Genomic DNA, 25,792 nt, shown 5'->3' on the forward strand with positions numbered 1-25,792 from the left:
AAACACTTCTTTATATTTGCCACCAACCAAAGAGCACAGACGTGCTCCATTGCATTCATGGCAACTCACACACGGCTCTATGTACATAAACATCCAGCATGTTGGTGGAGCAATAAGCTGAAGGAAAAGAGCTGAAATGCAAACCTGCCAAAGGTTGCTAAATGTAAACCTACAACAGTCTCTCTTTAAATCTTTCTTTGCTTGTTATTCCACTGTCACAATGCAAAGCGGGCAGTGTTAACAGAAACCCCACTGCATCCCTCCGGGATTTGCACCCTGCCCTCGTACACCCTATAAATCTACAAACCCCCCTACACACAAACTGGTGCGAGTCGCTAACAAAAGAAAGCATAAAGTTCAGACTAACAGATTTGTCATGCAATAAATCGTGTGAACCTGGTGTGGTCCATCACCTACGTGTAACCTTGTGATGAAAACACAACAAATGCATGAATGTTATCTCCTCCGAGTACTGGCTGGAGATGTGAAAGATGGAGGTTCATATCCACAGGTTTACATTCGTTCCTCCCTGCAACTCAACCACACAGTAACAACATTGTATGAAGAGATTAATTTGCTAATTCTGAACAAAAGGCTATTTATCACAAGCTTGGTACTTCATTTAAATCGATGTATCTCTAACACATCTTTTGAATACCTCATCTCTTTAGCACTACAGAGTCTTGCGCTAATTAAACTCCCACATCTTACTGTGACACACTTTTTTTTATTTGGTTCAGTACTTTTTAAATCCAGCATCTCAGGAGAAATCCCACTGAAGGCTGACCCACATCGAGCAGTTAGGCGTACAAAATAGATTGGTGTTTAAATCTTCGTTCACTTTGTAATCCAAGGGTGACAGCAATATACCCCCAATATAGCTCTGTTTGCTTACACAGATAATGCAGTTTGGAAGGATTACTTTACTCTGCTAAGGCACCCTAGTGCAAGGCAGAGAAAATATTTTTTAATTAAGTCTTTCATTTATTGTTGCAAGGCACTGGAAATAAACTTCCTCTGAGATGCTAATACTTGGCATAATCCACATTTGTATCATGCACGACCTGCAGGCATTCAACCATGATAAAGAACTGATTTTTTCAGAGAAATAGAAGGTTTTTGTTTGTTTGGAGCGTGCGATTTCACAAGGTCTGGCAGAACAACGTAGGTTTATCAATTTCTCCAAATTTTGTTGAGTCGTCAGGACACAACACAGATAAAATTGACAACACGACAAAAAGTGACCCTTCCATCTAGATTTACAATAGTTGCACCGAGAACCTTACATGCAGTTATATTTAAAAGCCCTTTCGAGGTAAACCTGCTAAAAAGATTTGATGAATCTTGTCCACATTTGTTGTGAACCGACGACCTCACTTTGCTTCATTTAAAACCAACAGTGTGCATTATTCAGTGAAAGCTAGTGTGAATGTGCCAGATTTACCCACAGAGTCTAATTCACATCTGCAGTCCCTGGGAGGTCTGCAGATAATAGCTGAAACAATCATACAAGAGAACATTAAAAACAACATGATGAATTTGTAACCGTCTCCATATGATCACAGATTTCGTTAGTTACCGCCAACTTCCTTGTGGCTTTTATAAAACTGTCTGCAAAACTGTAAAACAATTAGCCTACCTTTAAGATAAATAAAGCATGTAGTCGCGGTTTAATTTAACTTCGACTCAAATTTCAGTAGGACCGCTGGTCTTACAACCAGTTTGTTTGGCCAGGCCAGGTAAATTAAGTGGGTTGTGGCGCCATCTAGAGGACATGTGAGATAACAGCTGTAAACCAGCAGAGGGCGCTGTCTACTTTTCATATACGCCATATAGGTCTATATGATTGGAGCAAGCAACGTCACTGAAGCGAATGAAGCGCTTTCGCCATATTGTGGGTGGCAGGTTTACCTTGCTAACAGTGCGAGTATGCCCAGAAATTTGATAAGAGAAGCCGAGACCTTTACGTTAAATGTATTTGAAGAAATTTGATTTTATTGGCAGTATATGTTCACTGAGAAAAAAGGAAATGAAATAATAAAAAAGGGAGATCAACCAATATGAATGAACCCAAACAGTTTACCTCTAAGAATATTCTACACAACTAAATTGAATTTAAATTAACTCTTACTTATATTGGTTAAGTTGTACAGATCTGTAATCAGTAAAATATATATTTTTTAAATTCTAATCAATTTTGACCTTTCAACACATTTCACACACGATGGTGTGATCCTTAGGACAAAATAAATAAATAAATAAATAAATAAATAACCTAAATGCTTAATACGTTTCAAACTGCGTTTTATAGAATCTCTCTAAATTCTAAAATTGTCAAGATTTTTATTTATTTATTTTTGAACCGCATGTGATTAAAACATGTCCAGATTTTTTTAAATCTACAAAATAGCCTTTTAATTAGGTATTGAAACTGACCCTAAATAAGAATCAAATATAAATTTCAGCCTCATATTTTTTTACTGTGCACAATAATGTTCATTCCTTTTTGAATGGACATACAAAAAATTAGCGACAAAACACGAATAGTTGCTTTTTTCCAGTGTTTTGGTGGTCCCCGCATTTGGCATTGTATACAGTTTCTTTTTTCATCTAAGTTAACACAGTGGTCTTATGATGCAAAATGGTTTAACAACGTTACTGGGTAGGGAGTACATGGTGTGGGTAGAGGGCTTTGGCTTCAGTTTTCATTGGAATAGACTGCATGCTGCAATAAGTGCCACTCACAATATGGCGGCCGCGTTCACATACGGTTGACGCTAAAGGGAAAGTCTGTCTGTACGGCTACGAGGAAGCCGGCGAAGCAACATCACATAATCCGAGCTGGTGATGTTGTGTAACTACTTGTCTTGTGAGTGAATTTGTCATCGCTCCTTGGTTATTGGATTTAATGTTATCATCGTTCGTCTGGACCCCTCTGATGCTGTCTGTGTGATTTTTAGCACTATAGCCAACGCCGAAGAGCAGGCGGCGATCTTAGCCGAACAGCTGATGATGTGTTCGGTTCTCTGTTAGCTTAGCCGGTTAGCATAGCCACATAAACAATAGGTGTCTGTGAAAGCATCTGTGGCTTTGCTCTCTTTTATAGGCACACCGTCACATCGTGTGTGTTTTTGCTATTTAATGTAATTAGTAAGGGCGATATAGACGTATACAAGTCTTTTGTTTGTTATTGATTCCTAAATAATGTCTCAAAATTCAGCTTCTGTTATGGTATGGAAAGCTAGCGTTCAGTCCTGCTAGTTTGGTACTACTTATTTAGGACAATGTTATAATTCAACATTAATTTCCTCCCGTTTTATTTCCTTATTTTGTAGATGCGTTGAGGAAGCTTGTTGTTTTAAATTAGGGATCGCATTTTGACATCCCACTGACTCTGTTTGCAGCTTCATCATAATGCCTGTAGAAGCTGCAGAGCACCAGGCGTCCTCCTCCGTCTCCAGCCCGGTCAGTGCTGCTCTCACGCCCGGAGGTTCGGAAGAGGATGGACCTGCCAGGGGACCTGCTGTCTGCTCCTTCCCAGAGAACGGTCATGGTTCTGAGGCAGCCGCAGCCTACCCTGCCAACTCTGGACCCGGGGAGGGCAACAGTGGTAAGCCGAGCTTCAAACCCATTCAGGAGCGACAGACAAAAAAACAACAAAATCTAAAAAGCCGTTTAACTAACCCACTGATGTGTGTGGCACATTCAGCCGGCAAGCGGTCGGGAGCCCTGCTGCAGATCGACCGGCTGCGGATCCAGGTGGCATCCGCCAGTTCCGGTGCAGACGAGCTCCAAGGCCTCGGCGTGGCCGTGTACGATCAGGACGTCCTCGAGCAAGGCGTCCTGCAGCAAGTGGACGAGGCGATCCACGAAGCGAGTCAGGCTGCTGCTAAAGCCGAGGCCGAGAAGGAGTACCAGTCTGTGCTAGATGATGCCAGGTGATGTTTGCTACTGGCTCTCTTCCAGTTCTTTTTACAGCAACTGTTGTATATGTGTGTAGTGACCAATGCATCAGGAATTGAGGTCAGATAAAGGAAAATCATTCACAAAAATCGAACTGAAATTTCTACTCAGCGGATATGCGTGTAGGCTGGAAAAGGGTAAAGTTTGACTCAAGTTCTTCCAGGGCTGGACATGTGTGGAAAAGACAAACAAGAGTATCAACAAGACAAGGGGTGTAGGCTACTGAAGACGCGTCACGCTGAACCACTACACACGATGATGTCCTTTTATTGCTCCATTCCACGATCTTAAAGTCACGTGTGTGTGCAAATCAGTGTTGTAGTAAAGTCACTATGCCTCGAGTCCGAGTCCAGGTTCGAGTCTCCAGTGTTCAAGTCCGAGTCAAGTCCAAGTCATTAAAAAAAATCTGAGCCGAGTCCGAGTCATTATTGGTCCAAGTCGAGTCCTTCTTGATCAAGTCGAGTCCAAGTTCCGCACTAAAGTAAGCATAGCCTACATGTTTTTAAACTAAAAAAAGAAATCCACACTCCACCACATTGCACTAATAATTTAGATATTAAAATCATACACCAAATAATATTCTAATGACATATTAAAATTATAGCCTAATGATATAAAAAAAAAAAGTCGAGTCTTTTTCTCAATTTCCGAGTCAGAATGATCTGAATGTAGGAGTCCGAGTCCAAGTTCGAGTCATCAGTGCTCAAGTCCAAGTCAAGTCACGAGTCTCTGAATTTAGCTAATGACTCGGACTCGAGTTCGAGTCTCGGACTCGAGTCCTACAACACTGGTGCAAATACACCCACAGAAAGGAGAATACTATCACAGGAGCACCAGACAAAAACAGAACAATGTCTGGCTCCTACAACGAGTGTGAAATAATGATTGGATTACTAGGCTTTAGTCCCTGGCCTGTTAAGTTCTAGGCTGAACAATTCTGGAATAAAAATGCGCAGAAACATGAGGTATCCGTCTGCCGCGTTTTATCGTAAAGCAACAAAGTCAAAGGTGTGCCGGTTAACGCTCGTTCCGCCTCGGTTGTGTTGTCTCACAGGTCCGTCACGACATCTTTGAAACAGATCAACAAGATCATCGAGCAGCTGTCCCCCTATGCCGCCTCCAGCAAGGATATCAGCAGGAAGATTGAGTCTGTGAAACGGCAGAAAGAGAACAAGGTCAAATGCACAATATCGCACCGAAAATAGCCGATCAATAACGCAACAGCAGCTGTGGACGCTAACCGCACGGGGAAATGTGTTTCAGGAGAAACAGCTGAAGAAAGTCAGAGCGAAACAGAAGCGGCTTCAGGCCATCCTGGGAGGAGAAGACATTCAGAGGGTGGAGGCTGAGCTGCTGGCTGAAGACGATGGAGAAGAAGGTAACATTCCAGTGCTTTCCCGCGTACTTACTGACGATATGTTTTTATGTAGTTTTATTTATTTTGAAACACATACAATGAAAATAAATGAGCGCGATTCAGCTCAGATGTTTTTATGCTTAGAAAGCAAAAAGAAAATGACTCATAGCTGACGGTCGGTGCACTCAAAGCACAAAACAAGGCCGCCTGATCCCAGGATACGGTTCCCGTCAGATTCATCTCGATAGAATGTCAATTTGTTCAACGTCTAAAATGTTGTAAACGATTTGATCCTTCTCCTGTATAGTCGGGGCATCTGTCTTGAGCTTGCCTTTCTAGCTGCAGTGCTTACAATTTGTTTTTATTTTTGTTTCAGTTTATAAATGGGAAAAACCCAAAAAGGAGTTTTTTTTCTAATTAAACGTCCGTTTGGACCACCGGTTCTGATGAAGGAAATAAACCCTGTTGGTTATTTACACAGGTGATTCTATGCACTACGTTTACACACTGCTAGATTCTTTATAAGGTTTCAGACTATGGGTGGGCGATATGGACTTTAAATTTTATTACGCTATATTGTGGTAGTGTGATAACAATAAAAGTGATGATAAATGACTATTTACAGCTTCTTGCAGTCTTTTCCAGGCCTGACTGTGACTGCATGTCAATTATAGCCCAATAAGCACTCACACTGTCCTTAAAAAAACATTTAAAAATGTAACATTTTAACTGTGACACCCAGAGATTTGTTGCTAATATTGCAACACAATTGCAATAAAGGAGTCATTGGGACTCTACTTACATATAAAAGTGTGATTTATATTACCATACTGTACACAGTAACTGCCATTTAATGATATTTTTGAGTTTATTGATATTTTTTGGGGAATGGTGGCCTAGTGGTTGGAGCATAGCGCTTGTGTCCCGGAGGTTCTGGGTTCAACTCCGACAGACTGCCATTCTGGGTCCCTGAGCAGGACCCCTAACCCCTAATGCAGAGAAGGAATTTCATTGGAATGTATGTAGTAATGACTATAAAGATTATTATTATTATTATTATTATTATTATTAATTGATGCTCTCAATAAACCAACAGTAGAGGAAATAGCAAAAATAACAATCCTGACAATGCTGGCAGTTTTGGGAGTTTTCGAACACCACTAGCTGGAATTTATTGTTGTGAAGACAAAACCTCTTTTTTTATGATAATAATGATAAAGGCCCAATCCTATCTCAGACATACTGTTAAAAACCCAAATTGATACATCTTAATTAGCAGTTATGGATGCAGCCGTGGACTCAAATTAGACACATTTCCGCCTTTTGCTACACAAAGTGTGTGTTTCCGTTGTCAGAACTACCTCAGATGTAACTAAATAGAGAAAATGCAGGGAGCATCTTATCTAACATGAAAACTGAACAATGGTTGTGTAACCCACTACAATCATCATCCAACTAGTGAGTCTAAACGGCAAGCAATTAACAGATGAAGATATGAATAAATAAATAAATAACTGCCTGCTTCACCAAGGCAGTTTGTCTTCTTCGTGTTAAAACCGGGACAGTCAGGCTTGATGTACGTGGACTGAAATATATATTTTTTTATTCTAAATGCATTTTTGTGTGTTTTATCAGCACCTGGACCATCCACGCTGGGCAGCATGCTCATGCCAGCGCAGGAGACCGAATGGGAGGAACTCATCCGGAAAGGCCACATGACTCCTTTCGGCACCCGAATCCCACAGAAGGAGGTAAAGAAGGAGCCGCGGAAACTGATGCTGGCGGAGAACTCGGCGTTTGACCAGTACCTGACGGACCAGGCCAAGCTGGCTACCGACCGCAGGAGGGTTCCTCTTCTTAAGAAGAAGAAGAAGAAGAAAGATTCTGCACTCAGTCTTTATGAGGGGACCAAGGGTAAAACAGGAAAAACCGTTTCCTCATCCAAAGAGAAAAAACTGAAAAAGCGCATGCGAAAGCTGCAAATAAACGCCTTGAGGACCCAACCTAAGACCCGATCCAAGGCGGAACCAAAGCCTCCGAAGCCGCGGAGGAAGCGACACGCAGAGGGAGAGCAAACAGACAGCGAGGGGTCGGAGTACCTGCCCAGTGATGAGGGACTGGATTTGGACCAGGAGGAGAGGGACGCCATGGAAGAGGGCTTTGGTGATGATGACGATGATGACCGTGATGAGTATGAACTAAAACCGTACAAGAAAAAAACGGTGAGGACAGGAAGGAAGGGAATTAAGAAAAACGACAGTGAGGACGAATACTCCCCCGAGAGTTCAGATGAGGACAGCGATAACGGAGGTAAATCCAAGAAATCTAAAGACGACGGGGATGTGGACTGCTACAGGCAGAGGATGAGGTGAGAATAGTCAAAAGATCAAATTACCCGTGTGTGCAAAGGTGGGAAAAAAAAAGTTTTTATCAGCCACTCTTCTGCATAAAGTTACATCTGTAAATTCTCAAACCAAAAAAAAAAGAAAAAGAAAAGATAGACTTAAATTTGCATCATATTTGCATGGCAATTGTGCAAATGGGCTATTGTTCTTGACTTTATTTAAAGGTGAAAAGCAGTGGGTTTGGCTGGCTCTGTAGTGCAGAGAGAGAGAGAGAGAGAGTTAATCCCAGATGAGATTGGCAGCTGTTTCTTGACTAAGCAAATTCACTCTCGGTTCTTCTTTTCTCTCTGCTCTTGCACTGGCCTAATTATCCTACTGCACATGGTTTTATGCTCTCATTCACCCCAATGCTCAAATAAATGGAAGAGCAGCCCTAATGAGATTTCATATTTAAAGCTGCCAAATAAATTGTGTTGGCACACGTATTTTTTTTTTTCCCAGACTCCCAGCGACTAAATGTCAATACGAACGCGTAGACATGTCACGGTGGTGCGGCTGGCTTGTGTGAGGAATGATATTATTAGAGTGGGCTGGATTTCTAGTTGGGAGGGGGGGGGGGCAGGGGGCGGGTGGAGCGGGGGGCAGAAAAGTGTAATTAACTGAACCAATGCTTAGTCTTGACTTAATTAGAGAGCGTGGTCTCCCAGGCCCGGCTAAAGGACCGGTTTTGTAACAGGGTGACAGGACCGGGCCCAAATGAAGATGGATTCCTATCCTCCACACCTCACACCTTTCTAAGGGAACTCACACCGCTAATTGTGTGTATCAATCTTCATTTGCGGCACGACGACTGTGCCTTTAACTGCCCTCTCCCCTGCACTGTTCAAACTCTCCACTTTACAATAACTTATTCTGTTTGGAAAACCTCCCCTGTGCTAAGAGTAAACGCTCACAGCCCAAAGACGCATAAAAGCACCCGCTCATCGGTGACGGCGGTGCTTAAATGATCCGGTCTTCAGATTGTGTGAAGATAAAGTGGAAAGGGAGAGGAAAACTTTTTTTGTTTGCATTTCTCCACAAGCCATGTAAGGGACGTATAGACACGGAGAACTCTGGTTTGATGGGATCAAAATGTAACTTTTTGGACTAGGTGCAAAAACCCAACATTACACGTCACCCTGAACGCACCATCCCCATGCGGAGACACGGTGGCGATCGTCGTGTTCTGGACATGCTCTCCTTCAGCAGGGACAGGTGAGCTGTAGTCAGACTGGGGCGGATATTCACGGTGACCCTAAACGCACGGCCGGAGCTGCAGTGGAAGGGTTAAGATCAGACCACATTCACGTGTTGGAGTGACCCAAAGACCTAAATCCAGTGTAGAAGATGGAAATTGATGCTCCCACTCATCAAAGACTGGACAAAGACTCTGGGTGTGCAAAGCCCAAATGCTAGAACTGCAGCAAAATGTGTTTCTGCAGAGTTTTGACTCAAAGGTTGGTGACAATAAATGCATGCCACACTTTTCAGATTGCATTGTGAAAAGGATGTATGGCTTTAAACGTAAAAAAAAAAAAAAAATCCGGAAAGCTTGGCGTGCCATCTAAATACAATTCTTGAAAATGTGTGCTTTAAGGCTACAAGGGCTGTAAACGCGCCTGCAAGACTTTGCTTGATGATGGATCAAAATCTGAATTTGTTATCGTTATATTTAAGTCGTTGTCGTTTTGTCTGGGGGTTTTTAGGAGATGGAAGCGCCAGCGACTTCGAGAGCGAGAGGAGAAGCGAGAAAGGGGGGAGGAGCTTACGGACGACAGCGACGCAGAGTTTGATGAAGGCTTCAAAGTTCCCGGTTTCCTCTGGAAAAAACTCTACAAGTAGGTTCAGTGTGTCGGAACGGCAGGCGAGCAGAGCGTTTGGTAATATGTGACAAAACGTTTTAGGCAAGTGCAGAAGACAGCTGTCCAAAAACTATCAATGATCTGATTTTATTGACGTACTTTGTACCGGAGCACTCCTCCCTGCTTTGATTGCTCTTCTTGAGACGATAACCAGAAATATCTGGATCACCCAGAGATAAACAAATCAATTAATGAGTTTTATTAATTAGTTATTACATATTACATTCTTTCTATATCGACTACTTGTATATTTGGTCGGCCAGCCCTTTTACATCTGTTAACCTGAACATCTCTGGTTCCTGTAACACCTCCATAACACCTCCAGGTACCAGCAGACCGGCGTGCGGTGGATGTGGGAGCTCCACTGTCAGCAGGCGGGAGGCATCCTGGGAGACGAGATGGGACTGGGCAAAACCATCCAGGTCATCAGCTTTCTGGCAGGACTAAGCTACAGCAAACTGAGGACTAGAGGGTCCAACTACAGGTACACACACATGCACACGCGCGCGCACTCACTCACGCAAATAAACTGTGCCCAGAGACTGTGTGTCTGTATGGTATGAATATTTGATCAGGAGGATCTCTGCTTGAGAGTGTTCGTCTAAATTATTAAACGTGTTTCAATTATCCGACTCCTCGCTCTCTTACTGCAGACAGAGGAGAAAACACTTACTGTGCGTTTGCGTGCGTTCGAGCGGGACCGTTAGTGCGTCCGTTGGCCTCCTGCAGCGAATGGCGGACTCAGGAAATGTGGGCGGGGCCCCGGGGCCGCCGGGAAGGGCTCGCCCGGTCACAGAAAGCACCGGGGCAGTGTCGGAGAGAATTGGGTTTTACTGCACCGGCGACACTTTGCGCATTTCAGGAGGCAGAGTTTCCCAGATGGTCGATACTGTGTCTGCTATAGACGCCCACAAATTGATTGTTTGCAAACTCAATTATGGCCCGGTATCAATAGCTTCCAGCAGGCAGAGGCTCATACCAGTCCATTAGTGCATGTTTGTGTGTGTGTGTGTTGGACGGCCGTATTGTAAATCTTCACAGAGGAGCTGAGGAAGCCCTCCCGATGTTTGGATTCTTGCGCCCGACGAAAGTTTTGGAGGAAAACTTTGCGCGCTGGTTCCTTTAAGAAGCGCGCAGCCGCATGCAAGCCAAGCGCACGTTCTGCTGCTGAACGCGTCTCTCCTCTGTGTTTGGTTCCAGATACGTGGGTTTAGGTCCAACGGTGATCGTGTGCCCAGCCACGGTCATGCACCAGTGGGTGAAGGAGTTCCACACCTGGTGGCCTCCTTTCAGAGTGGCGGTCCTGCACGAGACGGGCTCTTTCACCAGCAACAAGGTAACGCTTCCGTCCGTCTACGTGTGCTTGTGTGCGTAACACTGCTTAGAAAGTTTACCGTCCTCTGGGAGGCACTAGAGCTCTGTATGAAGAGTCTTGGTTGGTATAGATATGACTTAAAGGATATATTTCTATTATTTTGTGCAGGAAAAAAAACAAAAAACAATCATTTGTATTTCTATGTTTGCAGGAAAAGCTGATTCCAGAAATAGCAGCCTGTCACGGCATCCTGATCACCTCATATTCAGCGGTGAGGAACTTGCAGGACGCCTTGCAGCGCTACGACTGGCACTATGTTATACTCGATGAGGGCCACAAGATCAGGAATCCCAATGCTGGGGTCACCGTCGCCTGCAAACAGGTATCAGTCGCTCCTGGAAGTAAAGCCTCATCACCTGTTTGGTGTCTACATCTTGTACAGGTGATGCACGGAGCTTCTTGCTTTCAGTAAAAAAAAATAAAATAAATAGGAAAGAGCAAGTGGCCATAAGAATAAATAAAGGCAACCTAGATTAGGTGAAAACAGGTTTCAAAAGCCTTTATCTTACAAATATAATCAAAACCTTAGCCTCTCAGGGAGTGTTTGTTTGGACATCCTTGCAAATTGTACAGACCTTTAACTTCAATATTCAAATTTTTGCCGATGACTTCTCCACACTGCAAAAACAGAACTAAAAATAAGTAAAATTTTCTTGAAATTAATGTATTTGCCCTTGATTTGAGCAGGTAAATAAGATTATTTGCCAATGGAATGAGTATTTTTACTCCTAAAATAAGATAATTAAAAAATCCTGCACTTGAAATAAGGTGATGGAGATGAATGGTTCCTATTTTAAGTGCAAAAATCTTATTCCATTGGCAAATAATAGTCCTATTTATCTGCTCAAATCAAGGAAAAATACTTTAATTTCAAGAAAAAAAATCTTATTTTTAGGTCTATTTTTGCAGTGCAGGAGTCCAACACATCCATGCAATCGCACAGTTTCTTTTACATCATCCTGTGAACTGACTGCTACCCGTCTCTCTGACTTCAGCATCAATTAATTGAACATTATTTGCACATTTTTCAACCTCTCAGGGAGTGTTTTGTCTGATACATTCACGCGCTTGCACAGTAACTTACACCGTTCTGTGAAGAGACTGCCGTCCTTTTTGACTCAAACATTAAACCTTACCAGATGCGAAGGGTTATTTACACATTTTCAGCTTCTCAGGAGGCGTTGTCGGCGCATTCAACCGTTTGAACGTTACGTCTTGTTCTGTGTGACGTGTGTGAATCTGTGGGAATTCTGAACCGATGTCTCACCAAAATTTCATTAAGGTGACATAACGACAATAAAGATGCTTGATTCTTGAAAACATATCAGCGGCAGCAAACTGTGACCAAGCTCGGTCTCCATTAGGATCCCCTGTCTGCGGTGACGCTGCGGTTCTGTTATCTTAACAAGCTGACTGAGCGGAAACCCCTCCAGTAAACTCACAAGTCATCACATTCAGAAATAAAGTATAAAATAAAAAATAATCCCCTTTTCCTTCTTTTTATCCCCTTATTTATTTTTTCTTCTTCCTAACTACTTTTATTTTAATTTATTTAGTTGTACTTTATTTGCTTTGATTAAAGTAAAAGTAAATCAAGTGAAAAGTAAAAAAGAAAAAAGAGGGAGAACATTTGTCAGTGTTGACTTTACCCAAATTGTCACATAAAATAAAGGCACTTTAAACGTATTTTTTTCCCCCCCACGCTCCATAATGGCCCATTGATCGTTGCTCTTTTCACAAGGGGGCCATTTTTTTTTTTTTTTTACTGAAAGCATGAAGCATTAAAAGATCACAGATGTGAGGCAATAACTTGCATTAGGAAGTTTTCTGTCATTAATTGCCAAGCGGACTCATCTCCTGGCTCTCCTCCCCTCTAGTTTCGAACTCCCCACAGGTTCATCCTGTCTGGCTCGCCTATGCAGAACAACCTGAAGGAGCTGTGGTCTCTGTTTGACTTCGTCTTCCCTGGCAAACTGGGGACCCTCCCCGTCTTCATGGAGCAGTTCTCTGTGCCGATAACCATGGGAGGATACAGCAACGCGTCGCCCGTCCAGGTATGGACCCTAAACCGTTACTGACAAACGCGCACAAATGCATTTCTGCACACTTCTGGATGCTTAGACCGGAGGAGGTCAGAAGGAAGCAAAGTGGAGCAGCGGAGCCATTAAGCTTGGATAATGTAGGTCCGTGCAAAGGAACTTCAGATCTTCCCTAATGTGTGAGGGTGGACGAGGATAAAGTTAAGAGCCAGCGAGCTGAACTGTAGCTCTTTGTCATTAGCGTCTAATCGTTAATAACCCACTGACTGAATAGATTTAATTATTTAAGATGGCTATTGATGCTCCTTCCGCTGTCGATAATAAAAACCTTTACTAATTATTAATGTTATTAAATGGCCAGGGAGGCCAAAGCTCTGCTGCTTTATCCTGTTCTTGAAAGTCACAAAGCGCCAGAGCAGCCCGCTCGCATGACGCGTGAACAAGCACGCGTGTTGCGGCCCGACGTGCGTGAAAAAACACATATGTGTTTGGGGCGGGGACCCCGACGAGCGCGTGGAAATTGGATCCATTATTCAAGCGTGTGCTTCGCAGCCCCCCGTGTGAATCCAGTCAGCAGCTTGTGCTGAGACCGCAGGATCCTCTGCTGCCCCTCCTCTGATTCGTTCCCACTCCGGCCTCCATTTAGCTCAAGGATCCCTGCTCTTTGTTTTCCCCTCCAGCATCGCCAGCGGTGTCTTTGATCCCCCGTGTGGACCCCCGGTGAGTTAATGTCTAAAAGGCTAACTGGCTTTTAGCGCTAGCTTTAGATAAAGTGTAGCAGAGCGCTTACAGCAGGGCTTCCTGGGGATGAAACCAAGAGTTTCTTACACCCCCCCCCCCCCCCCCCAGTTTGATCAGTCGTAAGGATCAAAGAGGAGAGACTGAGTCCCCTGTGAGTTAAAGTGCTCTAATCAATGTTTAATGTCTGTCCTGAGAGGGACGGCAACCCGAGGGAGGTTCAATCAAACCACAGACACCATGAGCTCTGAGACTGTGTACGCGCCGAAGTTTGCGTTTTTTTTTTTTTTTCAGTGGATTTACCTGTTGTCATTTTTCTAGGTCCAGACGGCGTTCAAGTGCGCGTGCGTGCTGAGGGACACCATAAACCCGTACCTGCTCAGAAGAATGAAGGATGACGTCAAGGCCAACCTCTCCTTACCTGATAAGAACGAGCAGGTAATCCTCAGACGTAAATCCTCTCAGCTGTGCAGGTGTGTTGTCGTTTTTTGTTGTTGTTTTTTTTTCTGTCAGGTTGCAAGTCTTTGGGATTCATTTGCAGAGCGCCTGATGACCGTGCTTGGCTCCTGTCAGGCGAAGCGCAGCTAATAAAGTCCCTGTAAAGTAAAAGGAGTTTGTATTCATTAAAGCTGGCTGGTCTCTGGTCTGTCCTCGTGGCTGATGCTGGTTGACTACTCAGTCCGCTTCAGCTCATTAAATCAGTCCCACAGGAAGGTGTTTTCTTTTTTTTTTCTTTTTTTTTTTTTTTTGTTTAAATCACCTTGCTTCTCACTAATTTCTCCTCTCTCTCACATCATTTCATCAGGGGGGTTTAAAGTGGATGTTCACTGCCCGTTCCTCTGTCCTTCGTGCGTCTTTGTGTGTAGGTGCTGTTCTGCAGACTAACAGAGGAGCAGCGGCAGGTTTATCAAAGCTTCTTGGATTCCAAAGAAGTCTACCAAATATTAAACGGCGACATGCAGGTGAGTTTCACTTCAAAAATTCACGTAATGTAGCAGAATTCTGGCTTTCTGAACTCCCTTTCCTCCCTTTTTGAAACACAAAAGTTAAAAAAAAGATATTCAATTATTGTAAAATATGTCACTTTCTCCCTCAATTTTTAATCATGTGGAACAAAAATGTTTAACTCAGGATTTAGGAGTCCAAATTGGCTTTTCAATTTAGCTGAATAGGTATTGGTACTGTTTGGTATTCATTTTGCTGTATAAAGCTGAGATAAAAATCAGATAATAGGATGAATAGGATGAGTGCAGTTATGTAAAGGGCATAATCTTGACAACAGTTTAAAAATGTAAAGAGGCGGAAAAGAGACTTTTATGCCACTTGAGGCAGAGAAGTGGTAATCCAGAGGTTCTGCTTTTGCAGAGGTTCTGCAGGGCTGTGTAATTTTGTTCAACTTTAGACGATAATCAGGCACTAATTCTATACAAATACTCAACCTAACGGTTACTATTTGGACACCAAAATTTGACGTGCTTTTTACAAAATAAAATGCTTAATTATGCAGATAGTTGTTAATTTGAGCTTTCTGCACATGTCAAAACTATACAAAAATCAAGTCATGTAGAAGGGAAATAATATATTTTTCTAATGCATAGAGAAGCAGCGGTCAGGCTTTTTCTTTGGTCACGTACCAATTTCCCTTTTCTCTGAGTCTGAGCTCTTGATTCGAGTTTTGACCGATCTCCACAGACCCCTGATGACTTTAACGCATAAAAGAGAAAAGAATTTGCTGCGCTTTCTTTTACTAAAGTAGTCATTTTGAATGTATCTGGAAATCATGGAATTACAAGATTATTGTATGCAAATTAGAACAAATAACGTGTCCCTTACCGCTGATATTAAACAAGCGTAAAAAAAACTACAGGTCACATAATGCTGGTGGTTGTGTTTTTGGACCAGAAATGGAGGGATTTTAGAAAACTAGCATCTTTCTGTCCTCAGGACCTCAAGTGTGAGATTTTTTTTTCTTTTGACACCACAAAAAATATGCATCAAATTTGTTGCTGCTATCAGTCAGCAAGCTTAATAATTATATTAATGAAATGCTCCTTGAAGTCTTTCTCCTATTGCACACATTCCAGAGATAAGCTGGTTAAAGGTTATGAACAGGAACCACTGAGCTATATAATACACTGGAGTGCTGATTTTGCCGTAAAACTGAAGTCACTGGCCGCCATCTTGCTCCTCCCTACTCTCACTGAATCCCATAGGATTTGGTTGCAACAACAAGCAGTTTTCTGGCTGTGTGAAAACGTTTCATAGGTAATTTTACAGTCAGTGGATGTACTAACACTATCAACTACTAGGAAATTAGGTGCTGAAATATTTTACATGTTATTCATATTAAGTCTGTGTATATGTATATATGTATATATATGTATACATCTATGCAAATATATGTTTTTGTATATTGTTATTTATATATTTATAAATGTTATATATATATATATATATATATATATATATATATATATAAATGAATAAAATGCTAAATATTTCAGCACATGACTTTCTCAGTACTTGATAGTTTTAGAACATAACATAAAAGTATATGGCATTTGACATTTTAAAAGTTTTAAGCCCCCCCTGAACATGAGAAAATCCTCGTTATTAGATGCTGTAGCGCACATATTCTCTAGTTAATGGAGGAAAATAGGGAGTACCGATATGGCGGCTGGTGGCTTCAAAGCGACTCGTTCTAACAGCGGGCGATTAGCACTCTAGTGTATAATATAGCTCAGTGACAGGAACACCTCCACTTGCCGTATTTTCCATTTTACCCACTCCTCTGATGACTCTCACTTCATATTTGTGGTTCAGAAGTGTTTACTCTGAAACCAATGAAGATTAACAGCATTGAGGAAATAAAAGAAAAATCTGCGTGAATCTCACAGCTATAACTTAACTAGTATTTTTCAGGATCTCACTAAGAAGGCTGGGAACTTTTTTTTTTTCTCACATTAGCCAGACTCATGAGAGAAATGCTCCCATTTATCACCACTGACCAAATGGATGTGCTTGAAGAGCCATTGGTGACCAGATTGTTTACACACGCGCTCCTATAGATGTATTCAGTGGTCACTCTCAGTCCATTAACCACCATTACTAATGCAGTGACCGCTGGGCCCTCATCATCAAACAGCCCTTATTGTCCGTAAATAAATTATGTTATTCATTCCTGTTGACTAAAGTAAATGTGCTCATTTGTTTAAAAGTGCAGCTCTGCACAGCGCCTTTAAAAGTGAACCATTTCTCTGCTCTTCAGGTGTTCTCGGGCTTGATTGCGCTGCGTAAGATCTGCAACCACCCGGACCTTTTCTCCGGCGGGCCCCGGCTGCTGAAGGGAATCCCCGAGGAGCAGCTGACCGAGGAGGAACAATTTGGCTTTTGGAAACGCTCGGGCAAGCTGATGGTGGTTGAGTCGCTGCTGCGCCTCTGGTACAAACAGGGCCACCGGGTGCTGCTCTTCACCCAGTCCAGACAGGTAAGGAACTGTAGCACAGATTTCTCCTTCTGTTTCGGTTTTTTAATAAATATGTAGCCTGGATAAGTTACAAAAAAATTATTGTAGGTGTTTTTCCAGCCTGGATAAGGGGGGAAGAAGAATGAGTATATAGATATATCTAGATCTATGTATGTATATATATATATATATATATATATATATATATATATATATATATATATATATATATATCCATCCATCCATCCATTTTCCAAACCGCTTTATCCCTCATGGGGTCGCGGGGGTTGCTGGTGCCTATCTCCAGCGTTCACTGGGCGAGAGGCGGGGTACACCCTGGACAGGTCGCCAGTCTGTCGCAGGGCAACACAGAGACAAACAGGACAAACAACCATTCTCACACACACTCACACCTAAGGACAATTTGGAGAAGCCAATTAACCTAACAGTCATGTTTTTGGACTGTGGGAGGAAGCCGGAGTACCCGGAGAGAACCCACGCATGCACAGGGAGAACATGCAAACTCCATGCAGAAAGACCCAGGGGTGTATATATATATATATATATATATATATATATATATATATATATATATATATATATCTATCTATCTATCTATCTATCTATCTATCTATCTATCTATCTATCTATCTATCTATCTATCTATCTATCTATCTATCTATCTATCTATCTATCTATCTATCTATCTATCTATCTATCTATCTATCTATCTATCTATCTATCTATCTATCTATCTATCTATCTATCTATCTATCTATCTATCTATATATATATATATATATATATATATATATATATATATATATATATATATATGTGTGTATATGAGAGAGAGAGAGATTTTATTTCCTTGTTCTATTGTCTAGAAGTTGCATCCGTCCATCAGTCGGGACCACATTCAAAGGTTTCTTCACAGATTAATTGTAACGTTTTGTATTTGTATTAAAAGTTCTCTCGTCTGGACAAGTATGAAGCGTTGACACTCAAAACGTGTCAAAGCCCTTCAGAATAAGGAGTTTATTTTTATCATGGAAAAAAAAACCCTGCATGTTAGATTGTGATGTCATGTTTCCTTCTGGTGTAATTATGTCAGAGACGGAGGAAGTGTGTACATGTGACAGAGGCCCCAGCTGTTGCAGTCAATACCAATGAGATTATACCTCAGAGGGAACCTGAGACCCTCCCTGTCGGCATCTCTGTCCATGTAATATTAATCTGCTCTAATCCTTTTAGTGCTAATCCAGACCTCAGCCCCTAGTGCCGTACCCCCGCTCTCCCTCCCTCCCTCCCCGTCGTCTTTTCCCTCCATGCCTCCCTGTTGTCTTCATCGTCTCCCTCATTTGCAGATGCTGGACATCTTGGAGGTGTTCGTAAGGGAGAAGAACTACTCGTACCTGAAAATGGACGGCACGACCGCCATCGCTTCCCGACAGCCGCTCATTGCTCGCTACAACGAGGTAAGGATTAGCCTTCCCTAATGGCTCTGAGTGTTTCCCATGAAAATCCTGCCCTCGGGGACACAGCGCTGCAGTGGACCACGGTTCAGCCCGAGGCGGAGACACTAATTGACGGCAGTCTGTTGTTCAAAGTGGAAGTTTTCTCTTTAATCTGGGTGTGATTAGTGGAAATATCACTTGGCAGCGCGTGTTTTCCTTTAGAGGCACTTCAGAACTGTAATGTGTTTTAGTTATTGTCTAGTGTTTTAAAGCGGACGCACTACCATTTTATTATTAGCGCCAAGAGTTTGATTTGAGGGAGAAAAAGATGTTTAAATGAGATGAAATGTAATATTTGCCTTACACGATTGTCAGAATATGTGTAAAAACTGTTGAAATGCTGCTTAGTAATGCTGAGATTTTCCCCCGGCCTCTCTTTGTTGCAGGATAAATCCATTTTTATCTTCCTGCTGACCACTAAAGTTGGTGGTCTGGGAGTCAACCTGACTGGAGCCAACAGAGTTATCATTTATGACCCAGACTGGAACCCAAGTACCGACACACAGGTTGGACACTCGCATTATACAGTTCTAATAAAATGCTTAGCAGATGAAATACTGCCCTCGACAGTTTGCAAAAGTTGTCATGGCTCTTAAACTTGTTCACATTTTGTCAAATTACAGCCAGAAACTGCTATTTATTTTACTGGGAATATATGGAAATATTTTCATGTAGAAAATAATCGTGTTCAGTGCCAGGATTCAGCTCTCTTTAATCTGGACCCTCTAGATGACATCCAGTGCAACAACCTGCCTTCAGAAGGCTAATAATTAGTCCTTTGAGTCTGCCTGTGTGTAAATTAACCTCAGTATAAACCCAGCTGTTCTGTGAAGACCTCAGAGGTTTGTGAAGAGGACCAAGGAGCACAGCCAGCTGGTCAGGGGTCAAGTTTTGGAGCAGTTTAAAGCAGGGTTGGATTATAAAAGCGTTGTAATACAATGTAACATTTTAAACATCTGACAGAACGCCGTTGAATCCTTCTTCCACAAATGGAGAGATCATGACATAACGGCAAACACACCAAGATATGGCCTCCCACCTAAACTTACAGGCCTGGCAAAGAGAGAACTAATCAGTAAAGCAGCCAAGAGGCCCAAGGTAGACGACACCAAAGCGTAACTTTTTTTGGCCTTAATTAAAAACGTAATGTGTGTCCGTTCAGGCACATCACCCTGAACACACCATCCCTGCCGTGAGACATGGTGATGCCCTTTAGCAGGAGCACGGACCTTGGTCATTGTTGATAGGAGGATCAAGGGAACTAAATATGGGGCAACCGTGGGAAAATAAGCTGCAGATGAGTTGAGAATGGGACAGAGGTTCACCTTTCAGCGGAACAGCTGCTCCAAACATACAACCGGAGCTGCGATTAAATTGTATAAATCATTTTATGACAAAGCCTATTCATGGTCCAGTCAAAGTCCAGGCCTAAATCTAATTAAACAAGTATTAAGTCAGAGGGGCTGAATTTAAATGCATCAAAAGTTTTTCGTAAGGAGCTGGTTTAATGGAGCATGGTTATTCATTTTCTTTCCCATACATGTCCTTACAGTTGTTAGACGTGTAAAATGTGTTTTCCTCTATTAACCGCAGTTGCCTCTATAGGCTGGAATAATCAGTTTATGATGTGATTCACACCGAATCCTCTTGTTCACCTGGCTACTTTTTTGAGTCTCCGCCGTAATCGAGGCAATAGCGAGAGAACACGGGCTAACTTCAGTGTTTATAGCTTTCTTACCTCAGAAGACATTACGCCTCTAAACAAAAGACCCGTTTAGTCGCAGCAGCAGGCGCTTTTCTGCACAACGTGCACAACACGGGTGTCATTTCAACTTGTCGCCAGAGGGGGCAGACGTGTGCAAAAACTCTTGAACTTGGGCATTGCTCCTTTAAACAACCCATCCTCTTTCTTCCTCTTCACAATTATGCTCCTCTTTATTTTGTTGTGTGATTATGTGAAAATGTGAAACATTTCAAGCGATAGGGAAACCTTTGCCAGGTAAATGTTCCCACTTTAAATGATTAAATATGACGGTCTTTTCCGGATGGATCAGCATTGATTGACAGATGGGTACAGATGATATTTCTAATGCTGACATCAGTTTAAACATTTAGCCTTTGCTCTCTCTTTTTAACTTATTTATAACCTTATTTAAATGCCAGATTTCCATACCTCCATGTTTGTTTTAGTGACTGCTCTATACTGAGCGTTTCCTTCTTCCATACTGACGGTCCACTTCATTCGGTCCAATGTGATGTGTTGCTTTTAGGCTCGAGAACGAGCGTGGAGGATAGGTCAGAAGCAGCAGGTAACCGTCTATAGGCTGCTGACAGCAGGGACCATCGAAGAGAAAATCTACCACAGGTAATTCACCACCTTGATCACTCTGTTATGCAAAGAATACAGAAAATTACAGAGAACCCGGGGTTTTAGCTGATTTTTGTGTTTCTTTCAAGCTACCGTACAGATTGCTGATTGTTGTTAACTGCTCAGATAGCTGCCGTTTCACTATTTGCGCTGTCCCACTTCTCAGTAATTGAAAAGCTTTCCTGCAATATTAAATGGCCATTTGAGGAGTCTGAAACTGTTGCTGTGTTTGGTTTGCGTCGGAGAGGCGCTCTTGAAGAAGCAGATTGGAGAGCTGCAGGGATTCTATTTTGATACCTGCAGCAGTGAACTTATTTAATTTTCTCATCCATCAGCCAAACTACTCTGCGGTGACATGATCAAAATTGCCTGCTGAGTTAAAAAGGAGAAACTAATTAGATTCAAGTGTCTAATTCTGTATTATATCTGTTGCCATCCAGGCAAATCTTCAAGCAGTTTCTCACCAATCGCGTTCTGAAGGATCCCAAACAAAGGCGCTTCTTCAAGTCTAACGACATCTACGAGCTCTTCACTCTGGCTGATCCGGATCGAACTCAGGGGACGGAGACCAGCGCCATATTTGCAGGTCTGTCTGGCCATTTTGTTATCAGAGAAACGTTTTTAAGGTGCTTTTTAATCTCAAACCTGTGTATAAGTTTATCTAAATTCACTAGAATATCATAAAAATTGTATTTTATTTAGTTATTTAATATAAATAAGGAACATTATGTATCCATTCATTACATTATATTTTAAGTGTTTATTTCTGATTAATATGACGATCATGGCCCCGCGACCCCATGATGGATTAAGCGGTTTGGAAAATGGATGGATGGATGACGATCATGGTTCAGTTTTTGAGAAAAGTAGAATATCACAGGAAATATAGAAATGGGATTTAATACAGAAATATCGACCTTCTGAGAAATATCTCTGTGTATCGTAGGCTATTTACACTCAGTGCTTGGTCAGGGCTCCTTTTGCGTGAATTACTGCATCCAAGCCGGTGATCGGCCTGGGACTGAGTTGAGATGTCTAAGAAGCCCTGGTTGAAAATAGATTATCTGTGAGGTTTATGTCAGGCCTGTGTGTGGGTAAAGTCAACCACAGTTATACCACAGCTATTAAACCAGGAATTGGTACCTCTAGCAGTGTAGGTAGGAGCCAAGCCCTGCTGGAAAAAGAAATCAGTGTCTCCGTAAAGCTTGTCTACAGAGGGAAACAGGGAGGGGTCCAGAATTTCTTGGTAGATGGCTTCTCTGACCATGGACTTGAAATAGACAGTGGACCTCCCCCAGCAGATGCCATGGCTCCCCAAATCATCCCTGGCTACGGAAACGTCACAGTGGACATCACACAACTTGAATTTAGTCCCTGGGACTTTGACTTCTAAATGAAATGGCAAGTTTACTTCTGTGTGAGAAGAGGACTTTGGACCACTGAGAAACAATCCCATCCTTTTTTCTCCTTAGCCCACATAAAACACTTCTGCTATTGTTTCTGTGCTGACCCCACCCTAGTCACGGTCCTAACTTTGTGAACGTCCCACCAAACTCTTCAATGGACCCTGCAATCCTCTAAAGACCCCAGTTATCCCCGTTGCTTGTGCACTTTTTCTATCACGTTTACCTTCCACCAATCTTTCCTTTCATATGCTTGAATACAGCGCTCTGCGATCAGCCAGCTTCTTAGTCAATGCCCTATGATGGTTTACCCTCCTCCTGGAGAATACCTTGAACTTTTTAGGAGTCTCTCCAATTATATTGAGTGTGGCAACCACATAAGATTTCTATATTAAAATGTAAATTGTTCTAATATTATAATCAAATTTGTCTGTGAAAGTACATTTTTATTAGCTGTGAGCCATGATCATCAAAATCTATGAGTTTTACTTTTTTGAATTTAATAACTAAAGTACATCAAGTGTTTGTGGGTATTTTATTTGAGATTTTTTCCTGTAAAACTCCTCCAAACAAGATGTAAGAACAAGTTTGACAGGTTCGGCTTCTCTCTTTAAACAGGCACCGGATCTGACGTCAAAGTACCCAAAAAACCCGAAAGGTTAAAGTCATCGCCCTCCGTGAACGGTTTCAGCCATAAACAGTCGGCAGGAAAACCGAGTGAATCCAGGCCAGAGAGCAGAAACTCCTCATCGAGAGAAATCCCAGCACCGAGAGACGGCAACATATCTCCATCCAGTGGAAACTGTCAGGGTAAATCAAATGCGCCGACGGACGGCTCAAATGGAAATGCCCAAAATATAGAGATGGATAACTCTGCAAATACGCTTGTGGCGAGAGGCAAAAACAACTCGGATTCAGCTGAGAGGGCAGACAAAGGCGCGGCTGCCTCTCACCAGCACACAGACAGGGGGAAGCACAGGGAAAAGAGAAAGCACTTTGACTCTGCTGGCATGGACAAACACAAGCAGAGAAAACGGAAGCACTCCAGGGACGCTCGCTTCGAAGGCCACCGCATCTCCCACCTGGTGAAGAAGCGCACCTACAAGAAAGATGAACGCGAAGAGAGTCCGCCAGAAGACCAGAGAAAGTCAGACGACTACGTCTTGGCGAAGCTCTTCAGGAAATCTGGTAGGCTCCGCGTTCACAGTCTGCATCTGTAACGTTCCAGCTGTTCCGCTGGCGTCTCATCTGTGGTCTTCCTCAGGTATCCACAGCGTGATGCAACATGACACCATCATGGAGTCCTCCAACCCTGACTATGTGCTGGTGGAAGCTGAGGCCAACAGGGTGGCCAAAGATGCCCTCAAAGCGCTCAAGATCTCTCGGCAGCAGTGCAGGCTGCCTTATAATAGACCTCCTCCTCCGCCGCCTGCAAAGTACGTGCTCTCCATGCTCAGTTTATGTGGAGCTCCGCCGGTTTTCATTTCAAACACACGTTGCATTTTTTTACTTTGCTTTCTCAGGAAACGTTTTGGCCAGAAGAAGAATTCCCTCTTAGTGTCGCCGCCCGCTCAGTCTGTCTCCACTTCCATTAGATGCAAGGTAAGAGCACTGGTCTCTTCTGCACCTTGTGCCAGGATTTAAACTTGTAAAGACACGCGTTCACGTACACATCTCCTGTTTTCAGGATGCTGCTGTTGTGAAGACGTCTGTTGCAAAGAAACCGAGCGCGGGAGCTCATTTTAGCGGGGAAGGGCCAGATGACGACTCCAGCTCAGCCCCGCTGTCGTCCGCGTCGCTGCTGGCCAAGATAAAAGCTCGAAACCACATCGCTAAGCCCTCCTCCCAGGGAGCAGCTGCAGAAGAGGAGGAGGAGGAGGAGGAGAATGGCCCCGGAGCTCCAGGAACCAGCTCTCCTCCTGCTCCACCCACTGAGCATGACGAGCTGTTAGTGGACCTGCGTAACTTCGTGGCCTTCCAGGCGAGTGTGGACGGCGAGGCCACCACGCAGGAGGTGCTGGAGTATTTCAAACCAAGGCTGAGCCAGAAACAGGCCCCCGTCTTCCGAGAGCTGCTCAGGAGCATCTGTGATTTCCACCGGACCGCCGGTCAGGAAGGCATCTGGAGACTAAAGGAGCACTTCCGCTGAAGAAAGGAACGACTGTAGTCTGTGGAAAAAAAAACAAAAAAAACTTTCAGCTATAAGCCTCTTAAGGTTAAAGCTCATGTATTTTTGTAGATGTTTTTATTTATGAAATACACTCCAAAAAATAATATTATTTTGACATGATTCAGGAAATCAACATTCAGACGGTGCTTTCAGGGCTATTTCTAGGAACAGTACACAAATGGAATAGTTTTTGTAGCATTGTTGCACACGACTCAATGCCTTTTCGTTTTTATTTATAGTCTGGATATCTTTTTCTTTATGTTGTCACATTATCCAGTTATATTACCTCATATTCTGTCAGGTAAACTGTGTCTACTTGAACAACCTCACTTTTGCTAGATTTTATATTTTTCTATGGAGGCTATGGTGTGTCACGTTATGAATATCACTAGGCTGTAGGTTTTGGTGACTTTTCTAAAAACTGACTGATCTATGTAAATAAATGGACCTCTGATTGGTTCTTATGGGGGGGTGGAAATGCCGCCTGCTTTTTTGTGGGTAAAACAGTTAATCGATCTCTGTCTTTTACTTGAAATAAACTTGGTGTCTTTTCCTGCATATTTTTATGCAATAAACATCTGTAAGATTCCCTTTTTATATACAAAAGGAAGGAGATATTTGATTTACTTGAATGTGTTCTGAGTAACATTTATGGTTACAATGATAAGGGTGACTAGTCTACTTGTTTTATGATAACTGTTCTTGGCTGTCCAAAAGATTAAAATGTGGATTTTGATCTATGAAGCAGGTTTTCTTCAGTACTATTTTGTGACCTTTTAATGCTATAACAATTTCAATGTTAGACCTTACACAAGTTATAAAAAAAATACGACTTAACACTATAACAATGTCTTGGCTCTGGCATCTGAATCATATGGTTTTGCACCTTTACACAGTAGCCCATTTTGTAAGTATAGTAGTTATATATAGGATGTATTTGCCAGCTACTGTAATCTGTGTTTTTTCTAGTCAGACTTTGTTTAATATAAACTTCCCTGATGCCATTGGTAGTAAATGAGATAAAATGTTTCAAATTGAATTCTGTATAAATTCCTTCAGATGAGCTAGTTTGATACTAAGCACCAGGAGGTTTCCAGATTTGCATATATTAACACCTTGAATCTTTAAAAGGGATAAAAAAGAGACAATG

The 25,792-nt window shown here is 42.5% G+C and overlaps 1 protein-coding gene across 1 annotated transcript; it reads left to right on the forward strand.

Annotated features, from left to right (window-relative positions):
* The first annotated feature begins 2,764 nt into the window (after positions 1-2,764).
* On the forward strand, positions 2,765-24,639 carry ercc6 (excision repair cross-complementation group 6). Its single transcript, XM_036126393.1, has 22 exons — positions 2,765-2,869; positions 3,405-3,610; positions 3,710-3,938; positions 5,018-5,138; positions 5,227-5,341; positions 6,956-7,688; positions 9,411-9,542; positions 9,892-10,050; positions 10,767-10,902; positions 11,093-11,263; positions 12,819-12,995; positions 14,040-14,156; positions 14,585-14,680; positions 16,987-17,205; positions 18,552-18,662; positions 19,088-19,207; positions 20,972-21,066; positions 21,510-21,655; positions 23,091-23,660; positions 23,737-23,908; positions 23,996-24,074; positions 24,160-24,639. Exons 2-22 carry the CDS (start codon positions 3,415-3,417, stop codon positions 24,619-24,621), a joined length of 4,356 nt encoding a protein of 1,451 aa, XP_035982286.1. The 5' UTR covers positions 2,765-2,869; positions 3,405-3,414; the 3' UTR covers positions 24,622-24,639.
* Positions 24,640-25,792: the final 1,153 nt, after the last annotated feature.

The sequence above is a fragment of the Fundulus heteroclitus genome, chromosome 22 (assembly GCF_011125445.2).
Source record: "Fundulus heteroclitus isolate FHET01 chromosome 22, MU-UCD_Fhet_4.1, whole genome shotgun sequence".
Taxonomy (NCBI): Eukaryota; Metazoa; Chordata; class Actinopteri; order Cyprinodontiformes; family Fundulidae; genus Fundulus; species Fundulus heteroclitus.

Coding starts and splice junctions, on each gene's coding strand:
- ercc6 (XM_036126393.1), top strand. CDS start 3,415: ATGCCTGTAGAAGCTGCAGAGCACCAGGCGTCCTCCTCCGTCTCCAGC. Junction 11,264..12,818: donor TCACCGTCGCCTGCAAACAG/GTATCAGTCGCT, acceptor CCTCCCCTCTAG/TTTCGAACTCCCCACAGGTT. Junction 12,996..14,039: donor GCAACGCGTCGCCCGTCCAG/GTATGGACCCTA, acceptor TCATTTTTCTAG/GTCCAGACGGCGTTCAAGTG.